The 23173-nt window shown below is 28.1% G+C and overlaps 1 protein-coding gene across 4 annotated transcripts in view; it reads right to left on the bottom strand.

Moving 5' to 3' along the window:
* The window catches only part of LOC113551067 (acetylcholine receptor subunit alpha-like), a 159205-nt gene that overhangs the window by 18839 nt on the left and 117193 nt on the right, over window positions 1–23173 (bottom strand). For all 4 annotated transcript variants that reach the window (XR_003405100.1, XM_026953115.1, XM_026953108.1 and 1 more), the window contains exon 8: window positions 8018–8154. Coding sequence is in view for 3 of the 4 variants with exons in the window: in XM_026953115.1 (XP_026808916.1) it covers window positions 8018–8154 (137 nt within the window). In the remaining variant the exon portion in view is untranslated. The remainder of the gene's footprint in view (window positions 1–8017; window positions 8155–23173) is intronic.

Raw genomic sequence — 23173 nt, 5'->3', positions numbered from 1 at the left:
AACAATATTTCAATATTGTCTTATTGTCTACGATAATCCTGTAAAATGGAGCACAACTTAGCACGACTTAAAAAGATAATAATATAACAAAAGTGGTATCATTTGTCATACTGAATAAGTTAATTGTAGAAATTGCGGATATCAAGTAAAATTCACTACCAAAACAAAATATTATGTAATTATTGTGACATTTCAAATTAAAATTCATGTTAATTTAAAAAATATATATTTTGTAATATGTACTATTAAATTAGTATACATATTTATTTGATCATTATGATTTATAAAAACACTATTGTTATTATTATATTAAAATAAAATGAACAGTCTAAAATAATAAATAATAATAAGTCCCTGCTGGCGATTAGAACTTTAATTATTCAGCAACATTTTAAGTAAATGCTTACGTTATCACTTTACACGATAAACAAATTGGACAGTTTGTTTTAATTAAAATTTCTATTTAAAAACTATGCGGCACTGACTCGATAGTTTACTGTTATTCGTTTAATTTATTAGAAAAACGTAAGTTATTTTTTTTTTCTAACAATACTATAAGCGATCAATTAAACTAATCAAAAGGATAAAAATAATAATAATAATCCTTGTTTTTGTATAACCCCTTTTCGACAAATAAATTGTTATTTTATAGAAAAAAAATAATAAATTTAAATCTAATATAAACCACAAACAACAGTACTTGAGAAAAAACATATTTAAAGTAAAATTACTCGTAAAATAATAAACCATTTATTAACACAATTTTATATTAAAAACAAAAAATGTTCTAACTCGACTGGCTTCACATTTTTTTTTCAGTCCATTTAATTTTGTTTTTAATTATTCCATACGATTGTTGCTGCAATAAAATTGTCAAAATATTTTAATTTTTAATATGATAGTTAAGCGTGTTTAATATTATATTAATTTAACTAGGATTTTATTCAATAGGTATCATTCACTCAATCGTTAATCGCTCTACATGACAGGTGTAATAATATTACGTTTATTATTACTTATTATTATATATAGCTTTCGATATCGTTTTACTGTTTCAATTAATCACGAACATTTCAAAACTTCAATAATATCATTGAAATATTAAATGTGTCAATGCTTGTCATTGTGGCGTGTTACTCTGCTCATAATGTTAAATTATTATTGTCATAAAATATAATGAAGCTATTGCGTGTTTAACAACAATGAACGAAATTAGTTTGTGTTCAATGGTATGTTATAAACTGTGAACATATTAAATGTTAACGAAACTTTTTAAACCGTTTGTACTAAGTGGTGTATTTAAATTCATTGAAAAATAATAGAAAAAATACATTTTGAATCCAATGGACTGACTTAATTAATTCATTAAATATTAACTAATGTTATGATTTGTTTTATAACGAATTAACGTTAAAACTAACTGAATTGCATTTACTCGCTATATGCACTCGATTTTATCTGTTAAATTATGTGATTTAATTTTGCATCGTTTTCATAAATCGATTAACCGTCGTCATCGTAGCGATTATAAGCCAAACCAATGAATAGATAAGTTTAGTCGGAATTGCAGTATTATGTATAGGGATATTATAATTGTTGTTTTGATATGGTAATAAATACCATAAATCTCATTATAACATATCGGTAGAACAATTCCTAACAGTTATCAAGAATATTATTCGTCAGTGAAATTGGATTGACTTTGAAATACTACGATGTTATAATTTTAGATCCAAAAGCATCAACAGTTAAGCTCGTAAAAATGGAGAGTACCAAGGTCGAGGTTAGTTGTGTAAAACGACCACTATGACTTAAAAAGAGGGAGGTGAAATCTTATTTATGCCTCGACTTGGCTTCGTGCATGAGTGTATTATGATGCCTAGTTCAAGATTTATATGAAGCCCATTTAATAACGTAGTCAGATGTAGTAACCAAGATAAGTTTGTGACCGACTACGTTTATAGGTTGCATAGACAAATGACGATCAATGAACACAACTACGTGCAAAAAGTTATGATGAACAATTTTGATGAAACAATGATGATTCTTGGTGGGATCGTTTCATTTGTCACTCGTTAAAAAAGTTAAATTTTTTTATTTAGGGAAAAAATAGCGAAGGCTACAGTGGTGAAATTACTATATCACCTGTTCTTCGAGTTCTCAATTTCAAATGCGGAAAAAAATTAGGTTAGATTAGGTTAGATGTTCACTGTCACACCGCCAGAGGTGTAACAAAGAACTTTCGAAGTAATCGATACGATTTCAATTTGTTGTCACATTTATAATGCGCGTACAATATTATTGAATGACCGTTGAGGTACAAAAGAAATGATATAATCGACGAAACTATTCAAATGGAATTTCCGTTTCCCAATAATTCCGAGGAAATGATATCGACGCAAAATGGGGCGGTGGCGATGAAAAACAAATGATTAACTCGTTGATTTTTTTCAGTTTTCTCAAAAGTAAAGTTATAGTTTTTAAAATCGAGATGTCTGGAAAAAAATCTGTTTGTTACAATTTTTTTTTTCATTTTTATAATATATTTGTATTGAAAATAATCCAATTCGGTGGAGTCTTTGTATTTAAAATAAATCGAATTCAAACAACGGGAGAGAGATAAAATAAGGGGAAAAAATCACGAACAAAACATTCAACAAAATGTCAGGAGAACGGTGACGCCTTCGTCAGCTCCACTGTCGAATGATTAATAAACCAGTCTATTTGTGGCTTGAGCTTCGCAAATTTCTGAAACGAAATTCGACAAAGGTCTATCGATTTATCCCTTTGGTTATTAAATGCACACACATACACATTGGTGCACTTATATACGTATTTTATCTGCACGTGGTTAGGTTTGTACTCTTTCTTCTCGATAACGCTTGTTGTATGTGTACAGAAACTTTTTAACAACAATAACGATAAACCACACTGTTATCAGCCAAGTATATGGTATCAGACTTGACCAAAATACAATTATCGAATATACGTTTTTCTGCGACGACAGTATCAATAAGATTTGGATGTAAAAACGCGAACGTTTTAAATGGACTTTATAAAGGGAATTCTGTGCATGCGATTCCAATTTTGTTTTATCTGTGCATTTATATGTAGTTGGTGTGTTAAAATGTGGCGCGTGCATGAAACAAACTCGCCAAACTAAGGCAATAATTTCAAATTTGTGTATTTACTATCTAATATTATATAATATATAATATAGCATACTTGAATCAGTTTTATCTCGACTAATAAAAATGTAAGTGTATATATTTTTAATCCCTAGTCTTACCACGAGCACCCTGAAAGGGATTAAAATCGTTCATAAGATAATCACAGTATCTACCTATATATGGACATTTTATTCATAGAATTCTTTAGATAAAATCCTTATAACCAGTTAAAACGTTAACACGTTAAATATATATATATATCGGTAAAATTGCGTCTAGTAAAAAAATATTGTGTTGTAACTTTGTTTGTTAGAGTTGCAAATATCGATACCTGTTATAAGACTTAAAAATATATTATCTATGCTTGTAGTTTTACATGGTATACTTTTGTATGAATTTGATATTTTAAGCGAGTTTTGAGAATTTTATTATCGTAATATACCTAATACCTACTTATTATTCGTTTGAAAATTTAAATTTAAAAAAAAATCATAGCGTAAAAACACATACTTACTTTTAACTTTTATAATTATAGTTAATAGAGTATTTTACTTTTAAGTTAAAACTAATAATACACGTTTGGTTTTGTTTATTTTTTTTTTTATGTTGTCAATTAAAGGGGTGTTATAGAGACTGAGATCAATAGAAACATTTTTATTGTATATTGTTAAGAAAATGATTTTTAATGTGTATGCATATATAACTAATAAATATTTTTTTTTGAAGAGCAGTTCCTTATTTATTGAGCTTTGTGTACTATGATTAAGAATCCTAATAATAATAATAATAATAATAATAATAATAATAGGATTACAAATTGTTTATATAATATATATGTTATTTTTATTTTGGGGCTATAATGATTTCATAATTTTAATAAATAAAAAGTGTACTTGATTTAATATTACATTAATATTTTATAATTGATGCAAAATTATTATCAAAGATTATAATCCTTAGTATAATATATAGATTTATAATATAGAAACTGTTCATTTGAATTACGATTTAAACACATCAAAACATTCGAAAAAAATAATCTGATGAATAACTATAGCAGTAAAAAGGACGGTTATTCATTGACGAAAAAAAGTTCGTGTCGCCACAAGGCACGCATTAAATGTTATGGAAAAAATCTAATTTAAGTATCGGAAACTGTGGTCTTTATGCATATACCGAGAAATTAAAAAAAATAAAAATAATTTGAATAACTGCTGTATTAAATAATCAATGGTGGAGCATGATGGCGAATCGAATGTTGTATATTTATCATAATTACAAACTTCGCATTTGTTTAACGCTCGTGTATCCAATATAGTTATTTGTGTTATTTGTAATTTGTATTTTAACAAAAATGCGTCCCACTATTCGTATTATACTATCGTAATTCGAAACTAACGCATTTTATTGAAACAATGCACCCCGGGTTCGATTGCGGATAAAAAGGAATGGATATTTTAAATATTTAATGTATACCAGCCATTGCGTCACAATGTTAATATAATGTGTTGGGTTATTTTCAGAAAAAATGTATGTATCGCACTTGATCAAGCATAAAAAAATAATGGAAAATTTTTTACTAAGCGTGCATATTGGCTTATCAAAAATCATTCGGTTCGCAGAAATTATAAACACCGCGGAACAAAAAAATCACTTTGATCCGACTTAACCTAACCAACAATATATGATATACATGCAAATGAACGTGAAAAATAATATTCAATTATAAGTTATATATCTCCGTAATTCGTATAGAATCGATATTAAATACGTATCGTTAGTTTTCGAATACACCAACTAGATGACAAAATAAAAGTTATAATTGCACGTTGTTATCAACTCGCGTGGATATGTCAGTGATATACAAATATTATATTTAACAAATGATAGGTCTTGGACGTCAGCCGTCTTAAAGTACTTTAGGTTACGTGCCTGAGTTATAATTTTCTACCGAAAGATGTTTCAACTTAAGGCTTAATCACAGTTTCTCGTGTGCCCCATACTAGTTAAGAATTTTTTTGTACCATTACCAGCTTAGTTTAAAATAAAAAAGAATCACGTTCTCAACAAAAACTTAATAATATACTTTGATTATTTTTAAAAGATGCAAAATATTGATAGATAAGTATATTAAATTACTATAATTTTTAAATTAACCTTGCAGCCATATCTTTCTATCCTGTTATCATTGACCTATTTTCTTTAGCACGCAATTCTAAACAATTAAAAAAACTAATCGTTCAAATTTTGATTTGGATATATCACAATTTAAAAAAAAAACGTCATCTTTTCTAACATTATGCAGGTAAAAAAGTGGTTCTTATTTAGAAATAATAAGTTTGTATGGTTGGCATTGTCACAGAACACCGCTTCAGGCGGTGTGAAACAGTAGTAAGCTACGAATAACGTGCTCTATGTATTTGAAAATGGTCTTAGAGTATACTTGAAAATTTAAAAAATCAAAATTGTAACGTATTATTATTGAAAAAAATATTAGGTTTAAAACGTATAGTGGGGATTGGATCACACTCTATATGTGCGCGCAGTCAAATACTTATCGGATATTCGAAACTAATTTAATAGCGGCGCGGAAATGTTAACAAAATATAGTGCGACGGGTTTAATTAAGCATCCGCGACTACGCCTGTGTGTATAATATTTTAGAGCCGTGTGCAGCAAACGCCGGATACTATACAATAATAATATATTATATACCTATATCGGGCGACAGTACTACAGAATATTTGAAGTGCGGGACTTGACATTATTTCACGTAAAATGTTCGAAAGCCCTCGACTGCGGCGCGCACGGCTTAACATATACGCGTTTATAATACCATGGCTATAATATTATAATATGTATGTACACGCGTATACGTACAGCGCGCGGACGCCAAAGTTAATATCAAAACTATGAATAAATTGCATTAGTAGCGACGCGAACGGTTATAACGAGGAAAACTACGTATAAGAAATATGTAGGTGTGTATGTCTATGTACATGTACGGTATCGTGACAGGTACGTCGCATTACATATTATTTTAGATACCTACCTACCTGTCTACGTAAACGCGGTGCTATATGGAAATTAGTTTTCTTATTTCTGGGTGAAACCGACCGTTTGCAAGGGCGTGTTCGATGCGAATTTCGTGTCTCTAACGCGATTGAGGAAGTACTCGTATTATACTACTGTGGCGATTCTACGTGTACAACTGTTGTAGTAAGTACTCGACGATATTAAATTGCTTTTGTCTGTCACGTTCAATTTGCGTCGTTTGTTTTGTACATAAGCGAATATAGTTTTCGAAGGGACAGCCACCAAAGGTAATAATATTATAATGCACATTGAAATCTATGTCACTTAAACGTAATTTTTATTCCTCCTTCCCCGCCGACTCTGCGAGTGCCAGTCACACAAGAACACCTACTGCCGTATCATGTGTAATACGACGACAAACAGAGTTGTATTAAAGAAGACAATAATATTTATTAGCCTATTCGTAGGTATATGTCATATAAATTATATAGATGCATAGTGTATACATCGCATACTCTGTGCGTAAAGTAAATAAGGCCCACTCGAATAATTGTAACTTACCGATTTGTTTAAATTTTTGTTCACTTGACACACACATATTATTATAACATCAGAATAATACATACGAATGTTTGTGATTTTGATTGAGTGTATTTGGTGACACTAAACGCTTATAACATTAACTACGAGTAATGTTTTTTTTCGAAAAACATTCCTATATCAACATAAGAAAATTCTAAAAAAATTGATATTTATCATATAATATTGGAAATAATAATCTTAATATTTGCTGAAAATTATGAGTATCTGCGCTTATTTATTTTAGAATAACAACATTAAAATACATTTAAAATCGGTGTTGCGTTACAACGCTGTATATTATTAAATTCATCTTTTTTTTTTCTTTTTTTTTGTTAGTTTTATTATTAACAAAAGTTCTAGGCATTTTATACTTGTCTTTGTATCAGATCCTCTGGATCAAAATTTTCTAACAGAACCAACCACTCTTAACGTTGACGATTGAAGCATTTTCGTGCTCCAAAAAGTTTAAAGGTCTTATTGCGAAATATAAAGTGTACTGATATTGAGTTAAGTAGCTTATATATATTAAATTTTATAGTAAGCATAATATTGAAAAAAATCTAGTTACTGGTGTATTATTAATTTTTCAATATTCTTTTTTAGAATGGATATTAAATTACCTATAAGCCTATATTTACTGTAGTATCATTAAACATTGAATATTATTAGCTAATAGTGTTAATATTTCTAAAATGTAATTTTGTGTACAATTTCATAAGAAAAAGACTGAAAACCGTATACAACGTTTAAGGTTTATTTATTAATTTAAAAATTAATGATAATTTATAAATAATAATTTTACTATGCATTATAATATCATGATATAACTGCTCTACATATTCTTTTACACTTCCGATAATAATTTATTAATTTCACGTCATGCTTTAACAATTTTGTTTAATGTTGTTGTGTGTACTTTATTTATTATTCTCGATTATATACAATAATTTGTCATATAACATTTAATTTTTTAAAACTCAGAAATTCTTTACTCATATATTTTTAATTTATATTCGTACCCTCTAAGTTGTTAAACAGTCACAAACATTATGACACGAATCTCATAACTTTTTCAAAACATGTATAAATTCAATATTTATTTTATAGTTTAACTACTTATTTTTATTTAATAAATTCAAGCATTAGAATAATAATTAAACAATACCATAATCATGAGTCTAATAAGAATTATCATAATCTATCTTTAAATTCAATAATTATCAACTTACCTTATTGAAACCAGTATCATAGCAAATATCAGGTATTTTCCCAGCAATGGGACTACTAATGACGTTGGAGGAATAATTTCGACAACCAGCAAGAAAAAAACGTGAAGACTAATCAAAATTGATATAGATAACGTCACCTGAAACGAAAAATTACAGCTATTATTGATAAGTATTATTATGTAAAGCATCTATAAAATTATTCATTACAAAATATATTAAGAAATACGCATATATCTTCATTCATTCTAAACATCAATATTTTGGATCTGTTTAAAGACAAATTTTAAAGTAGGTCTACATAGTTAAAATAGTATCATTAACATTAAAATCTTGACAAACTTCAAAATTATATTAAAATCAAATATTGCTGAAAATTAATAATTTAAATTTGTGATTTTTATAAATTTTTTATTTATAGTATTTTTAATTGGTGTTTACTTCATAATTTCGATAATCAATATTTTATTTTTTTAAATTGTTTAAATTACCGAAAAGTTTGTTGAACAAATATTCTGCAAAATTATTAAAAGTATCAAACATTTTCGTTGATGCAAAAATAGAAGAATTCATAATAATAATAACAATAGTAAAATTGTTTAGTTTTAATTTAAATTCTGTCAGTTTTGTTTCAAAACATATATTATATTATCCATAATATTGATATTATAATATTGTTATTCAATTCTACTCTATAACTAAAATATATACTCTTATATATTATATTATGACTTTATAATAATATTTATCAAGAATTATCGAATTTGTACAATTTATCTAATTCATAAAGCTTTTAATAATTTGTTTAATAATATCATTGATTAAAAAACACGAGCGATTTTTTTACCATTATATTTAAACAAGTATCTTAATGTATATATACTGTATAATATCTGTTTAGTCGTCAGTATATGTACGTGCAATTTAAAAAACAATACGATAAGTCAATGAAATAAGCGATTGTAATGTAAACATCGAAATTTTCGTAATAATTTAGTTAGACTGTAGTCTATAGGTATTTATTTTTCTACATCTGTCTATGTCACATCAGGTGTTTTTTTTATCTTGATTTTCATATATCTCAACATACTTATATTAATGTTGCATCGTATTACCGTCTTATGTCTGTTTTTCTTTTAAACAATGCCAAAATAGATAAACATGTATCATGGTAGTCAGCTTAATTCGCTGACGCACGGTTGTCTCGATGCCAACAATACTCCGAGATTTCCATCGGACGGCTTTCAATGCATATTATAATATTATTATCTATTTGCTACGCGTTTACCTACCTTATGATAATTTAAAAGCGACAACAAAAAAGACTTCCGTTAACTCTTGAGTAATTTATTATATTAAAGTCCAGAGAATAAATTGTCTGGCGACGAAATTTTTTTTAACGTTTTTGATCTCTTAACTTGAAACAAATAAAATATAAAACCTTTGTAGTTTATAATATCGAATATGATTCATTTTCAAATTTAGACTTGTAAATATGGCGAAATTCAGTTAACAAATTTGTTATGGACGAATTTTTTGTTTATTTTTCTCGAAATTGGATTTCAGATAAATAGCACATGTCCTTTTGACTATAATAATTTTGCATAATGACAGTATTTATATTGTAAACATTTATAAATTAATCATAACTAAGAACACAGGAAAAGTTAAAAATATTTTCAAACATTAAATTAAAAATACTAATTAAAAATTAAGCACCTTTTGACTACCCGGGTATTAACATTATCTCGGCGAAATAAAAACACATTTATACATTTTATACAATGAATAAAGCGCACATGTCCGATGGTAAAACATTATTATAAAATAACTCTCGTGGGCTCGTAATTCGTATATACCTAATATATTGAATAATGTATTAGTTTGGTGACTTTTATGTTCGGTTCGAAGAACACACTCATTAAATTCGTTTGGTCTGTATATTAATGAAATACAGTCGTATAACCCAAAGTTCCATATCATTCTAAATAGCTCTGTGAAACCTTAGCGCATCAATGATTAATACCCATATATTTAAAATGTAGTAAATTAAATGATAAAATTCCAATTTAATGTAATACGTTTTAATATATTATATAACTTTGAAAAACTAGCATTTAAATATAAATGTATATACCAATTTATGGAGCAGATTATTTAAGGTCGACAGTGATTTTGAGATATATTTCATACAGATCGGTCAAAAAACGAAATTTATCGACGCGTGCTGTTTAGCAACAGCGATTTTGAAACTAAGTTAAACTTAATAGTAATTAAATCAGGCTACACACAGATAAAATCCAGACGAACATTATACGATATTGGAATTGTACACGCAAACACACATATCATAGTATATTATTATATTTAAGTGAGGATGGCTGTGGTGTTGTATGAGCGACGTTTACCCTCGAACCTGACTGAATAAAAATCTCTTAACTGAACTGACTGAACTTCATCTAGTTAATTTTTTAATTTTTGAGGACAATGGTTTTTTGGATATTTCAGGTAATATGAACCATAAAAGTTTATAACGACTAAAACGCCAAAGAAATAATTTATAAATAATAATATGTAGAATGATGTGAAGCAATCAAAAACCATTATAGTATTTATATTTTATTACTAAACTGTCCATAATATATTAAATATATCTCAAACGCATGACAATCTTAAATTTCTTCAACATAATATGGGTATAACTGTTTTTGATTACTTTTCAAAACATTAAAATAATTTCAAAAAAAATTTAAATATTAAAATTTTCAGCTTGCAGTTACATACAGATTACAGGCGTATCCAGATACAGTATCGTTTTATTACTTGTCGTGTTTGCCTATTATTAGCAGTTCATTGGCAAAGTAAATTAAATTAATATTGTATTTTAATACGATGTAAACGTCAAATTGTAATTGGTATAATTAATATAGCTAGTGTTTTAATTAATATTATTAATCTCAAAACATCAAAATCATTTATCTATCACTGATGAACCATGTACAAATGATAGACAGCGTTTTATAGTTACTACTACGTAACAAAAGTTAATTCAATTTTTTTATTTTTATTTAATCTAGAACAAAATATTTTATTACTTATTTTAAATGAAAATATCGTATGCTCTGTACCCTGGGTTCAATACTTAGTCGTTCGTATATATACATGAAGGAATAATTCAAATTGATACATAAAACTAGAGTTATACGACCATTATAATGTTTATATAATATTAAATATTAATATAATATACGAAATGATGGCACGTGGTCCTGTGTAATTAAAACTTTAAGCAAACGTTATTATATTGTCATAGCGGTATCCACGTGTTCAGACATACATTATTCATTACGAACTCAAGCCATAATAATAAGACAATAATAATAATAATAATAATAATAATAATAATATCGAGACAACTGCCACCACGAATAGAAGAATGTGATAGCTTTTATATTGGAAAATTAATTTCGCTGCTTCTCTGATGAGACGAATGCATTAAAAACTATACTCACGTCGACTGCTGTAGAACGTACACACGCGTATTAACAAGCGGCGCGTTTTGTACATTCACAATTTTTCATATCATATCATATTATTATTATTATTATTATTGAAATTTTCATTTTTCTGTTGTAAATTTTGTTATATTCTGATAAATCGAGTGAGTTTGTTTAATACATATGAGATCATTTTTACTCGGAATAGTGGATGCTTGTGTCAGATCATTTTATCTGCCATCATTCAATATTATAAAAACAGTAGCTAGTAATTAAAACTACAAACGATCGTTTTCGACGAAATTGTTGTCGAGGTTATTATATTATTTGTTTTTAAATGTTTATAACAATCACATTTTACGAATAATAAATTGGCATTTAAAACAGGATTTTACAATGCACAATTGAAATACCTTTAATATTCTTAATATCTTTGGTCGAATAAAATGTGTTTGTCGTATAGTGAATTGGTTTTTAGCGATGTATTTCGACAAATATTTTAATAATGAAACATTAATTCAATGTTTAACTGATGACCATGCGATAGTTATTTTACGTTTTTATCTATTACATGACGTATTGTATAATATATAATATTTACATGTTCATTAAATTACCAAATTAATTACTATTTAAATGAGTATAAATGTACATCACTCAATAACGCGTATCGACACGTTAATTTTTGGATAATATTTATCAGTGATAAACAAATTATAAAATATTTGATTTATTAATCCGAATGCACGCATATATTGGAATACAAGTTACACGTTCGATGAAATAGATTAGGTTTGGCAGATTTAGACTTATCCGAGAATCGACCATCATATTACGAGTTATCATAAGTAGCTTAATATTGCGAATCTTTATCAGAAATTAGCTATTGTTTATCTGTCGGTCGGGTTCGAAAATAATTGAAACTACCAGTGTGAGTATGGCGACCCTTACTGTTGTTGAAAAATGAGAGCATGTCTTTCTTTATCACACCGCCACTCGTCGTCGGTTTGAAATTTCATTAGGAAGAAATGACTTTTTCTCGGTTTGTCACGGCTCACGGCTCACGATATATACAACGTAACTTATTCGACTTCGTAGTTCACGGAAGGTTTTTGGTCATCGTTTTCCATGCTAACTGTTTCGTCATCTCTATACCAATATGTTTCTACGACTGTACGGTGTATCTTATACAAAACAAAATCGAATAAATACTTCAACATTTTTCAATTTGGATTCTCTGCAGGTAGGCAAAAAGAACGGTTTTGACTCGTTGACATCATAATATACAAATTTTATTTATAATGTATAATTTGTACTTATTGAATAAAAATTCACTGTGATTACGTTAAAAATGGTGCATTTTATACTTTTTATACGCGTGTTAACACGAAATGCAAATATCAACGAAATATCGTAGTATCATTATTTACAATTACATTAGGCACGTATTATAATATAATAGTATGCGTACTGATATATGTGTGTCGTTAAATTGCAAAATAAAGTATACTATTTTTTTATCATCTCCTTTGCGCCATTACTTGGTTTGCATATTCGTTGAAAGATCTTTTGAGCTCGAAATTACCACGTTTTAATGACTTTCTTAATAGTACATCGTGCGTGACTTGAATTTAGTTTCATTTATCATATAGTATGTCAACCTTTGAACTTCGTCGGAGATAATAATTCTTGAAAGTTTGACTTGTGAACAAACAACGAGTTTGATCCAATTTTACTTAGAATATTTACTTATTTATAACTAAATATTAAATTTTGTGATGGGTATTGTTATACTGTGGATAAGGCCTTTAATGAGTGTTTACATTTTTAAATTAAATATTAAGTATTAACTGATGATATATTTAACTGATATAATTATGAATACATTATACTTATCATCGTTTAACTGCACGTACCCGACATCTTACTTTTGAAACATATTTTACAGAATATTACAGAAATTTATTATAATGAGGAGAAATTTCCAAACAATTTCTTGGTTACAAACACTATAATCCACAATTTCAGAGTGAAAAATGCTGCGCTAAGGTTGGTCAATACTCAACGAATAAACCGCGGAAGAAATTGTATCTTATAAAAATACTATTTTTTTTTTTTTTTATCGTAATAATGCTTACTTTGCGAGATTTTGTAAAAAAAGGTTTTAAATAAATATATATAAGTATCATACGGTATATATTTTTCATATAAAAAAATCAGGGACTATTCAATAGTTTTTTCTGAAATGAATAACGAGTGGACTGTTTCATCTTAAATTTTATTGAATGCCAAGTTTGTCGTATTTATTAAGACTGCACATCTATATTAGCAATAAGTCATACCTCTTGTGCGTTTTAGAGATAAGTAATGGAATAACCATCGATTTTTTTATACTCCTCAAACTCAACTTACAAATAGATTTTGAAGAGTCTTTACATAAAGTTTTGTTCAAAATGAAAATAACTCTATACATTATATTATTATTTAATACTGCAATATATTTTATAAATATTTTCCACCAGAAAAAAATACATAAATAAACAAACAAATAGGTATTTAGGTTATAGTTTAGATATATATATATATATATATAAATGTTCTATTTGGTGTACACCAAAATGTATCTAGTGTAAAATTCTCAAAATATTATTAGTATAAACGATTTTAGAAATATGATAGTAAACCGTGGAGGTGAAACGTGACACCAGTATTTTTTTATGAGTTACAATGTAATTTTATTACGTTAAGATTGGCTCAATATCCTGTACTCCAGTCGTGTCTTATTGATGGGTTTTCAGGCTATAGAAATGTAAGTTTTATTAAAATCATGACACAATTGTGAATTACAAATTATTACTACGAGCTGCACTTTATGAGAGTCAAAAGATTTACTTAATGATTATATTATAGGAAACGGGTTACTTAGATTTTATTAACCTTCATAATTGTATTTGGTAATTTTTTTATTTTTTTGTTGGGCATTTCAAATTTTTCTTTATGGTTTTACAAACAGAACATATTGGGTTCAGGTTATTTTTTTTCAAGAGATAATCATTGAAATATATTTATGTTTCATACTGTTTTCATCGATGTATTATTCATTAGTTCTATTGTTTTAATAGTAGGTATAATTAATGTGCCAAAAATCAACTAAAAATAGATTTTTAACGATTGAATGAAAAATTAACTTTACGAAGTGCTATTAGTATAATAACAAAGCGACAGCGAATTTGGAAGATAAACTTTACCGAAGTATTGTTTATACATATAAGTCTTAGTGAGTATAACATAAGAAAAACAATACAAACACAAAACACACCTGATGAGATTATTAAATGAAGATTTGGCTCGTTTGTATTTGTATGTACCTATATATTATACTGCGGGTAATATTCACGTTTATATATATAAAAAAAAAAAAAAAAACGGAAACAGCACTGTCGACGTGTTTGTATATCTAAAAAAATACTTCTCTTCAACTTTGTGTGTACGAACCTAACCAAGTTTCACATAAGATCTATCTCACTCGGGGATAAGAGGACAGGTCGTTTTTAAATTCCAGAAATATCCGGTCGAATGTTCCCGGAAACGACGCGTATCGTATAGTGGCCGCCAATGGCGTCAGTCGGGCAACAAAGAATCACGTCGACGGTTACTGGCGACGACGTCTGTGACGGTATAATATTATATAGAATCATCCCACCCTTTCAACCCTTATATAGACACACGTTTGTGAGTACTGGCGGGGAAAGAAAGCACGACTCGTGTTTATAGTTGGTATTCGTAATTCATCATCGCTGTGAAATGACGGAGGCCGGTCCATTTTCTTTTCCATCAATTGAAAAAATAATAATAATAATATGAAAAAAAAAACCTAACATAATATCGTGTATTGATAAAATAAAGTTCTAATTGCTTTGATTCGGCACTGGATCATTGTTATTTTAAGTAATTAGTAATTGAAACGTTTAATTTTTCACTTAGAAACAACGCTAACAAAGTTTGGTAGAAATAAACCTATTATATTATTACAAAAGCGTATTATACCTATATACTGTAGGATATTATTAAATATAAATTTTGTCTCCTATTTTTTTTACGTAAATATAAATACTTTTTAAATACGAAATACTCGTTTTTCAATAGTTTATTTGGACTATTAAATTTCATCGGTATTATATCGAATGTTATACACCGTTTTTCAATAGAAACATACGTTTTTAATTTCACATTTCTGAAAAGTATTTTTAAAACAAATGTGCATTTGAAACTGAGATTTTTTGATACGTCATATGACGTATAGGTAGGAAAGTGAAGACATAAAATGTCTCACTTAACGCGGACTCGTATGCGTTATGGTATTAAATTTAAATTAGAAGTAGATATCTAATTAAAACTCAAAAGATAGAAAATTTATGTTGTTTTGTATGGCATACATTTTCTTCAAAATATCATAACGCGATTAGCGTAAATGTAAAATATTTTACAGTATACCATATATTTACCTGCACAAACGTGAGAAAAACTTCTGCCGCAACGACACGTGCTACCTACCGCCGTCGCCAAATCCTCGCGGCTTTTGACCTTTTACCACATTTGTGTCGTCGACACAGCTTTTTGCCACTCTTCGAAAAAGAGCCGGTGTTAAAGGTATTCGAAAAAATACTTGCTTATACGAGTAGCATTTGAGTTTTTCAAATAATCATTCCCAGTACGGCGCTAATTACTCTCTTCACATTACAGTTATAACTCGTGTCACTATACATTACATAACCAGGATATGTTGATGCGTTTTCGATTGCCGTTTAATAATGTGCTGTTTTGCGATCGCCGCGATTCCTTTTAACCGGCTTTTACGTATAGCGTAGGTATTGACGGCAGTGGTAGTGAAAGCACACGGTCCCTTCGGCACCGTCGAACGATTTTGAAATTTTCCCCACAGACGCACACTCAACGACGCAACTACTCATTGAGCTCCTCTGGGTAGGCCAACTCGAAAACGCGTTTAGACGATTTTTTTCAGTATATTATGGACCGGAATTGGTTAAACAATGTCCATATTTATTAGTTCCCTAGTTGTTGTGAAATGTTTATCCGAATTGGTTCTTTGATTATTTCAAAAGTAATTTAAATTAATTGTTTGAACTTTTGTTTAATTTCTGAGTGTTAAGTTGTACCATTGTCATATACCATACGTTTATCATCAATTAAACATAAATTATTTATTTTAAAATACGACTTAAATTTTGCAAATTTTTATGAAATCCGAATTTAAAATCTTCTACTATGACAAGTTTTTTATTTTTTCACTGTCTAGTGTCTATGAATTCCATGTTCAAGAAAATATACGTTTAAGCGCAAAAAATGCTAACAATAATAATATATCCAACAGTTATTAATGGATTACAGTATGCTGTAGTAAGTATAACGACTAGGTTTTCGTCCGTATCACATCGATTTTATCGTGGTATTTATCTAAATGGAAATTGTTTATATTATGTACGTAATTATGAGAAATTTGTTATAATATTAGTATTAGATCGCATTTTGTTTTTTTTTTTTTGAAATTTCTTATCAGCAACAAATTGGGACGTGTGTCGCCTAAAATATTGATAATCAATTCGGATGCAACCATTTTTTATACTGTCATGTTGGGTACTAAGTTGAAATCTTTTGGGGTGTATTATATGCATAATAACGAGGTGACATTAATGTTCTCATCGTAACTCGAAACTTTTATTAATAACAATTGCAAGAAGAAAATTAGTTCAAAGTAATTAAATGAAATTACATCGTTGCACATTCTTGTAGATAGAGTCCATTCGTCGATATCTATAATATATCCAGATAAGAGGTGCAGGTTTTTTAGCGTACCAACTTATTTTTATTTCGATATATATTATTTGTCTACCTTTTACTATTATGTACACCGTTGTTATAATATACGGTTATTACTTCCTCGCGTAGGAATTCGTCGACATCGTGGCTGGGGAGAACGAAACGTTGTCATTTTTAACACACGTCCATCACACGAAAGGGAGGAAGGGTGCCGTCCAAACAGTCGCCATTAGTCATTTTTGACGAGCTCGTTATTTTTCTTTCTTTAACCCGTCGTCGGTGTGGTATTATATGGCCACGGAAGAGAACACGCCGTGTCCTCTAACCCACTTTTCACAGCCCATCCGTTCCACAGCATTCGCTCCGCGGGTCGCCCTCGGCCCCGTAACAATAATCACTCGGTAGCTGCCATAGCGTGTCAACAGGAGCGGAAAAGAACAAATTTTTCATTCGCTCGCGGGGGCCTCCCTTAATACCGTTTTTGTTTTTATTCATACATATATTTTTATTTTTTAACTCTTATGCACACGCATACACCTATAATATTTCGGAGTACAGCATTTTTTTATGTAAATCACCACCACCGCCGTCGCCACCGCCTCCGCCACTGCCACGTTGGTGCTGGGTCATGGCAATTTTATAATATATACATGTATAGTATGTATATAATAAGTGTGGTTTCTATTTTTGAACTTGGAAATTCTGTTTACAGTACCCACTTATAGGTACCTTTTGAGAGTTCCGAAAGCAAATGAATATTTTTTTGTTTAAGTACCTACGCTCACGCCGTTTCGAGCCATGCTTCCCAATAATTATATAACTTACTTTGGACCATAATACGCGATACTTCTTACTAACTCACCACATTTTTCAAATATAAATATAATTTAATTTCAATAATATAGAAGTTTGAAAGTGTATGTACCCAAGTTAATATAAGTTCTTTCAGGCCCAACAAGAGGGCCTTAACGTAGCAGTTAAAGGACATAAAAACAATGGAATAATAAAACTTTAACCACTATAACAAAGCATCAGCCCTTTGCATGTTTATATACCTTTATAATGAACGGCTCTGTTTCAAGCTTATGCCGATTGATGATATATTAAATATTAATATATGGCTCATTAATCAATGAATATACATAAAAAATCTAGTTGACTATACTATTACACTCGTGGTTAAAATATCTATGAATAAATAAAACATGCTGTGTTACATGTTGATGGTCATTTTGATAGTCAATTAAGTTTACGCCCCCCCCCCCTCAAAAAAAAAAATTAATTATAAGGATTTTAACCGATTTGAATTTTCACCAAAATATCAAATAACTATATTAGAAGAGTCTCGAACACATCATGTATAAATATTATGTTAATATACGAGTTAAAATATTGTTTTTTTTTTTTTAATGTTTATTTGCGTGCCTTGTATTTTTAGAAAATATAAATATATTCTGTGTAGCTACTGTAGTTTTTCAGTTTTTAAATTTATTCCGCGGTGATAATAATTTCTAAATAAGAAGACTTTGATCATTAATTGTATTTGCAAAAATACGAATAATTTACATCATGTCATTAAATTTGGTTAATTTGTTTGTAAACGTTTTTTGGACCATTAATCTCATCTTAGCTTATCTTTTAGCTTTGACAGACTTTAATTAATATTAAGACCTATATAGTTTCTATTTTATTAATTTTATATAAGAATTAAAGTTCTAGTTTACCTTTAGATATCTACTGGCACTATATTATTAAACGAATGTAGATTAAAATAAACATTATTTTATCTATAAAAGCATGTGCAATGTCATTACTTATAAATCTTAATTAACTTTTGAAAGCTATCCAAACCACTATATTATTTATTTTACACCTATTTGCATACATTTTTATTTGTATCGATTAATATTGTAACAAATAAAAACTCAATTATTAAAAAATAATCGATCTATGTTTGTATTTCTCCCTATTTAAATAATACAGTGATCAGTTCTAAAATAAATATTATACAGTGTATTAAAAAAAATGCAAAAATAGAATGAAACGGATTACGTTCGTAATGAATTAAAAAATACTTCCCACTTAATTATAATTTATGTTTAATTTTAAAAATAAGACTTAATATTACACACAGTTAATGAGTATACGTTAATCTACAGTAGTACCACGCGTACACAATTTGACGATATTTTGACGTTTACTGACGAATAGAAATGTTCGTTATAATATCGTAAACAAATATCTTAGAATTACATCATATTTCAAGAGAAAACCTCACAGAAATATATAAAATAATCATATTATTTTATTTCTATAAGTCGTCCTAATTTTTTTTAATCATTTCAAATGGGAAAATAAATTAACGAATTTCAATTATTTCTACTCCAATTACAGATAATTTCAAACTCGGAACATTTTATTGAGCTGTTAAACTTCTTAATCGGCTTACGGGAAATGTTTTGGATTACACCGGTTTTCCAATGTGTATAATATAATCACACTGGTTCATTATTCTTTAAGCCTAGGTTTTTAATGTCATAAAATATAATATATTAAGTCATCGATAATTATTAATACTTGTGTCCATTAATCCTTGCAACCCTAAGCAATTGCAGAGAAATACACGAGAAAAGCATAAAGCAGGATTTTCAACATATGTATAAAGCAGTCATGTCCATATCGCACGACTCTCACTGATCCGTACCAAAAAAAGTAATTAAAAAACTATATATAAACATATATAGACGGTATAAATTTAACACCACTGCAATCGTTTATATTATGGTAAAAATATATATTATATATAGTTTATGGTATCAACACAGAAATTTAATTAATCTTAAACCTCTTTCTCTCTCCTTTTCTCGACGAGAAATCGGGCTTTTACTTTAGTAGTTTATTACAAATTATTATTACCATATAAACACGTAAACGACAATGAATAAAATGAAATGAAATTCAACACCGTACCTATTTTATATTATTACGACGTTGCTCACAGTAAAAAAAACATACAAATTGTTGCAATTAATTTACGAGAAAAAAAAAAGATTAATAAGTACCTATCTAAAATGGCTTTTTTTTTAATAGAGCAGTAGTGTTCTTTTAGTGGTCTTTTTGTAAAATATAACAATAAAAAAGTAATGAAAATGTTTGTTTCAAATAAAAATTCTTTTGTCGCCCAAACGAACTTTATATTATATTTTCTTATTAAAACAATAGTAATAATCACGGATTAAATTTAAATTGACAATGCACGCGAAATGATTCACAAAACATAATACTCATAAATATTACCGTTACTCCGTTGGACCATCATTTCGTCTATTATTGTTATTATTTAAAATTTTTTTTTTATTTCTTAGTCTTTACTAGACAGGAAATTTCAAAAATAATACGACAACCCATATTCCGGCGTGATCTATACGAAATATTATAATAAAGTATACGTACACAGGCACACAGCTGATGTGGCGTTCAGTTATCGTGGGATGTCTGAGGTCTAGACATTATCATAAATCACGCGTCCAATCGATTTTCGCATATAGTACGACCGTCCTAGTCATTATTCTTGCCCACAAACAACGGCTTACTTGGCTGAGTTTAATATGATCATAACATTTGTACGACTCAAATAAACTGCAAGAGTTATGGAATTTTACGTGAAATGAATAAAATAGGTAATAAATCCGTTATCCAAAATCTATAATTTACTTAAATTTGTGTTATTGACTTTTGCACTATAACTAAGTTCGTACTTTGTACGCTATACCGATTAAAATGTCAACTGAATATACTGTATGGTATTACTCAACTTTTCAAATAAACTTTTCAAATTGTACTACATATATTATAAGAAAGTAGTAATATTTTAAAACTTATTCATTTGAACTTCTCGATAATGGATGACTTAAACCTATGAAGAAAAGAAATGTATTTCTAATAAAATTCAAAATATAAACTTTTGTATTTACACTAACTTATATCAATCAGTAAAAATAAAATAAATGTCTTTAATACATTTTTTTAATTTTGATAATCTAAGTTATATCTGTATAAGAATGATAATATAATATATAATATGATTATTGATCTAAAATAAATGCGTATTTTCAATTTTCAAACCATAATATTATTATACTATAAAGTGCATAGTTTTGGTATGCTTTATTATTAGGCGTGTGAATGAAATTAAATTTTGAAAATAATTTTATAAATTTAAAACGTAAGTTTAACGTAGATCAATAAACATTATAATAATATAATGATATAATATTTATGCCCGATTATAAAAAAGTTATATTCTGAAGAGTAGTAAGTCCTTGAAAGTCTATAGTTTAGACATTATGCATGAAAAAATGCACGGTCGGAAAAAGTACTATGTCCAGGATATTATTTCAAAAGCAAAGGCACTTAAGACGTGTCACTATACAGTATGTACATGAGACTCTTGTACTTTAATATCTGTGTGTTTGTATAAAAAAAAAAATAGTTTCCTGGAAAAGCACATATTGCTGAAAAATTCACTTGCATGGCGTACAGCAACCATGGTGCATATTAGGTATTATTTTGATAGTAAAAAAAAAACTTTGAATTTTTTACTGATATATATATATATATATACTAAATGCATATGAGTAATGCTTGTTTTCTTAAAATTTGTCTGATACCGTGTCGATATATTATAAAAAGCTGATTTTTTTCTATCTGAAATTGTTTGAACAGCAGCAATAAAGAATTTCGTATAAAAATATATCATATTTAGGCATATTATTTTCAAACTATAGTCGACCCAACATATATGATTCGATACAATATTAGTATGGTCGACCAATAATGTCCGTCCCATGTCATGTGTGTTAATTGAGTAGACAGTAATATTATGCTTGACAGCGATAAATAATAGTCAACGCATTAGGCGTATTTAATACGAACAGAATTGAGTTCGAAATAAGATTAAAATAGATGATGACATATACGTCGAAATCGTAATACCTATAATATCTTATAAATATTATATATTTTCAAGGACCAAAAATAAAATAAAGCCTGTTTTACGTTATTTTAAACTGGTATTTATTTTATTTAAAAGTAACCCCAACAACGGTTACGCATCACTAATTTATTAATATAAGGAGTGATTACTATTTTTAAATATAAACGAGCGTAAACACGATGGACAACAAAAAAAATACAATACAATAATTAAATTACAATAAAAATGTTTTATTATGAAGTGTGTAATCATCAGACATTTGATATAACCGATAAATTTAAACCGGAATTACGCGGATTAAAAATTATACTACAGAATAATTCACTAAGCATGCTCACCACTATTTTTCATTTGATAATGGATTTATAAGAATTCTCATTTTTAGAATTTTTAAATATGTTTAGAGATCATAATTTAAAACGATTTAAATTATTTTACTACTAGAAAAAAATACCGTGGTAATATTAACTTCTGTTTTTAAAATGATAACTTCCCTTTTTTACTGTATACAGTATGATTTTTATTCATTTATACAATGATTAAATCATCAGGAAATTAATTTTTTTGAAAATGTCGATTTGCCTAATTCAAAATTCAAACAAGTATTTTATAGTTATTAAAATTTTTATAAAGGACAATAGCATTATAAAACGTTTAAAAATTATATAAAATAGAAGTAACATTGGATCTAGTATTCAAACCATTTTTGTAAATAATTAAAATTTTCAAAATACCGTACTTCTCCCATAGTTTCCAAGCACATTATAATGTTCACTTGGACATTGGATCTTTAACACAAGAAAATTGAAAAACTCAAAAACTATTAAT

Source organism: Rhopalosiphum maidis, chromosome 1, assembly GCF_003676215.2.
Source record: "Rhopalosiphum maidis isolate BTI-1 chromosome 1, ASM367621v3, whole genome shotgun sequence".
NCBI classification, from domain to species: Eukaryota; Metazoa; Arthropoda; class Insecta; order Hemiptera; family Aphididae; genus Rhopalosiphum; species Rhopalosiphum maidis.
Note: the sequence above shows the minus strand (reverse complement) of the source record. Positions and strands in the feature narration are given on the sequence as shown.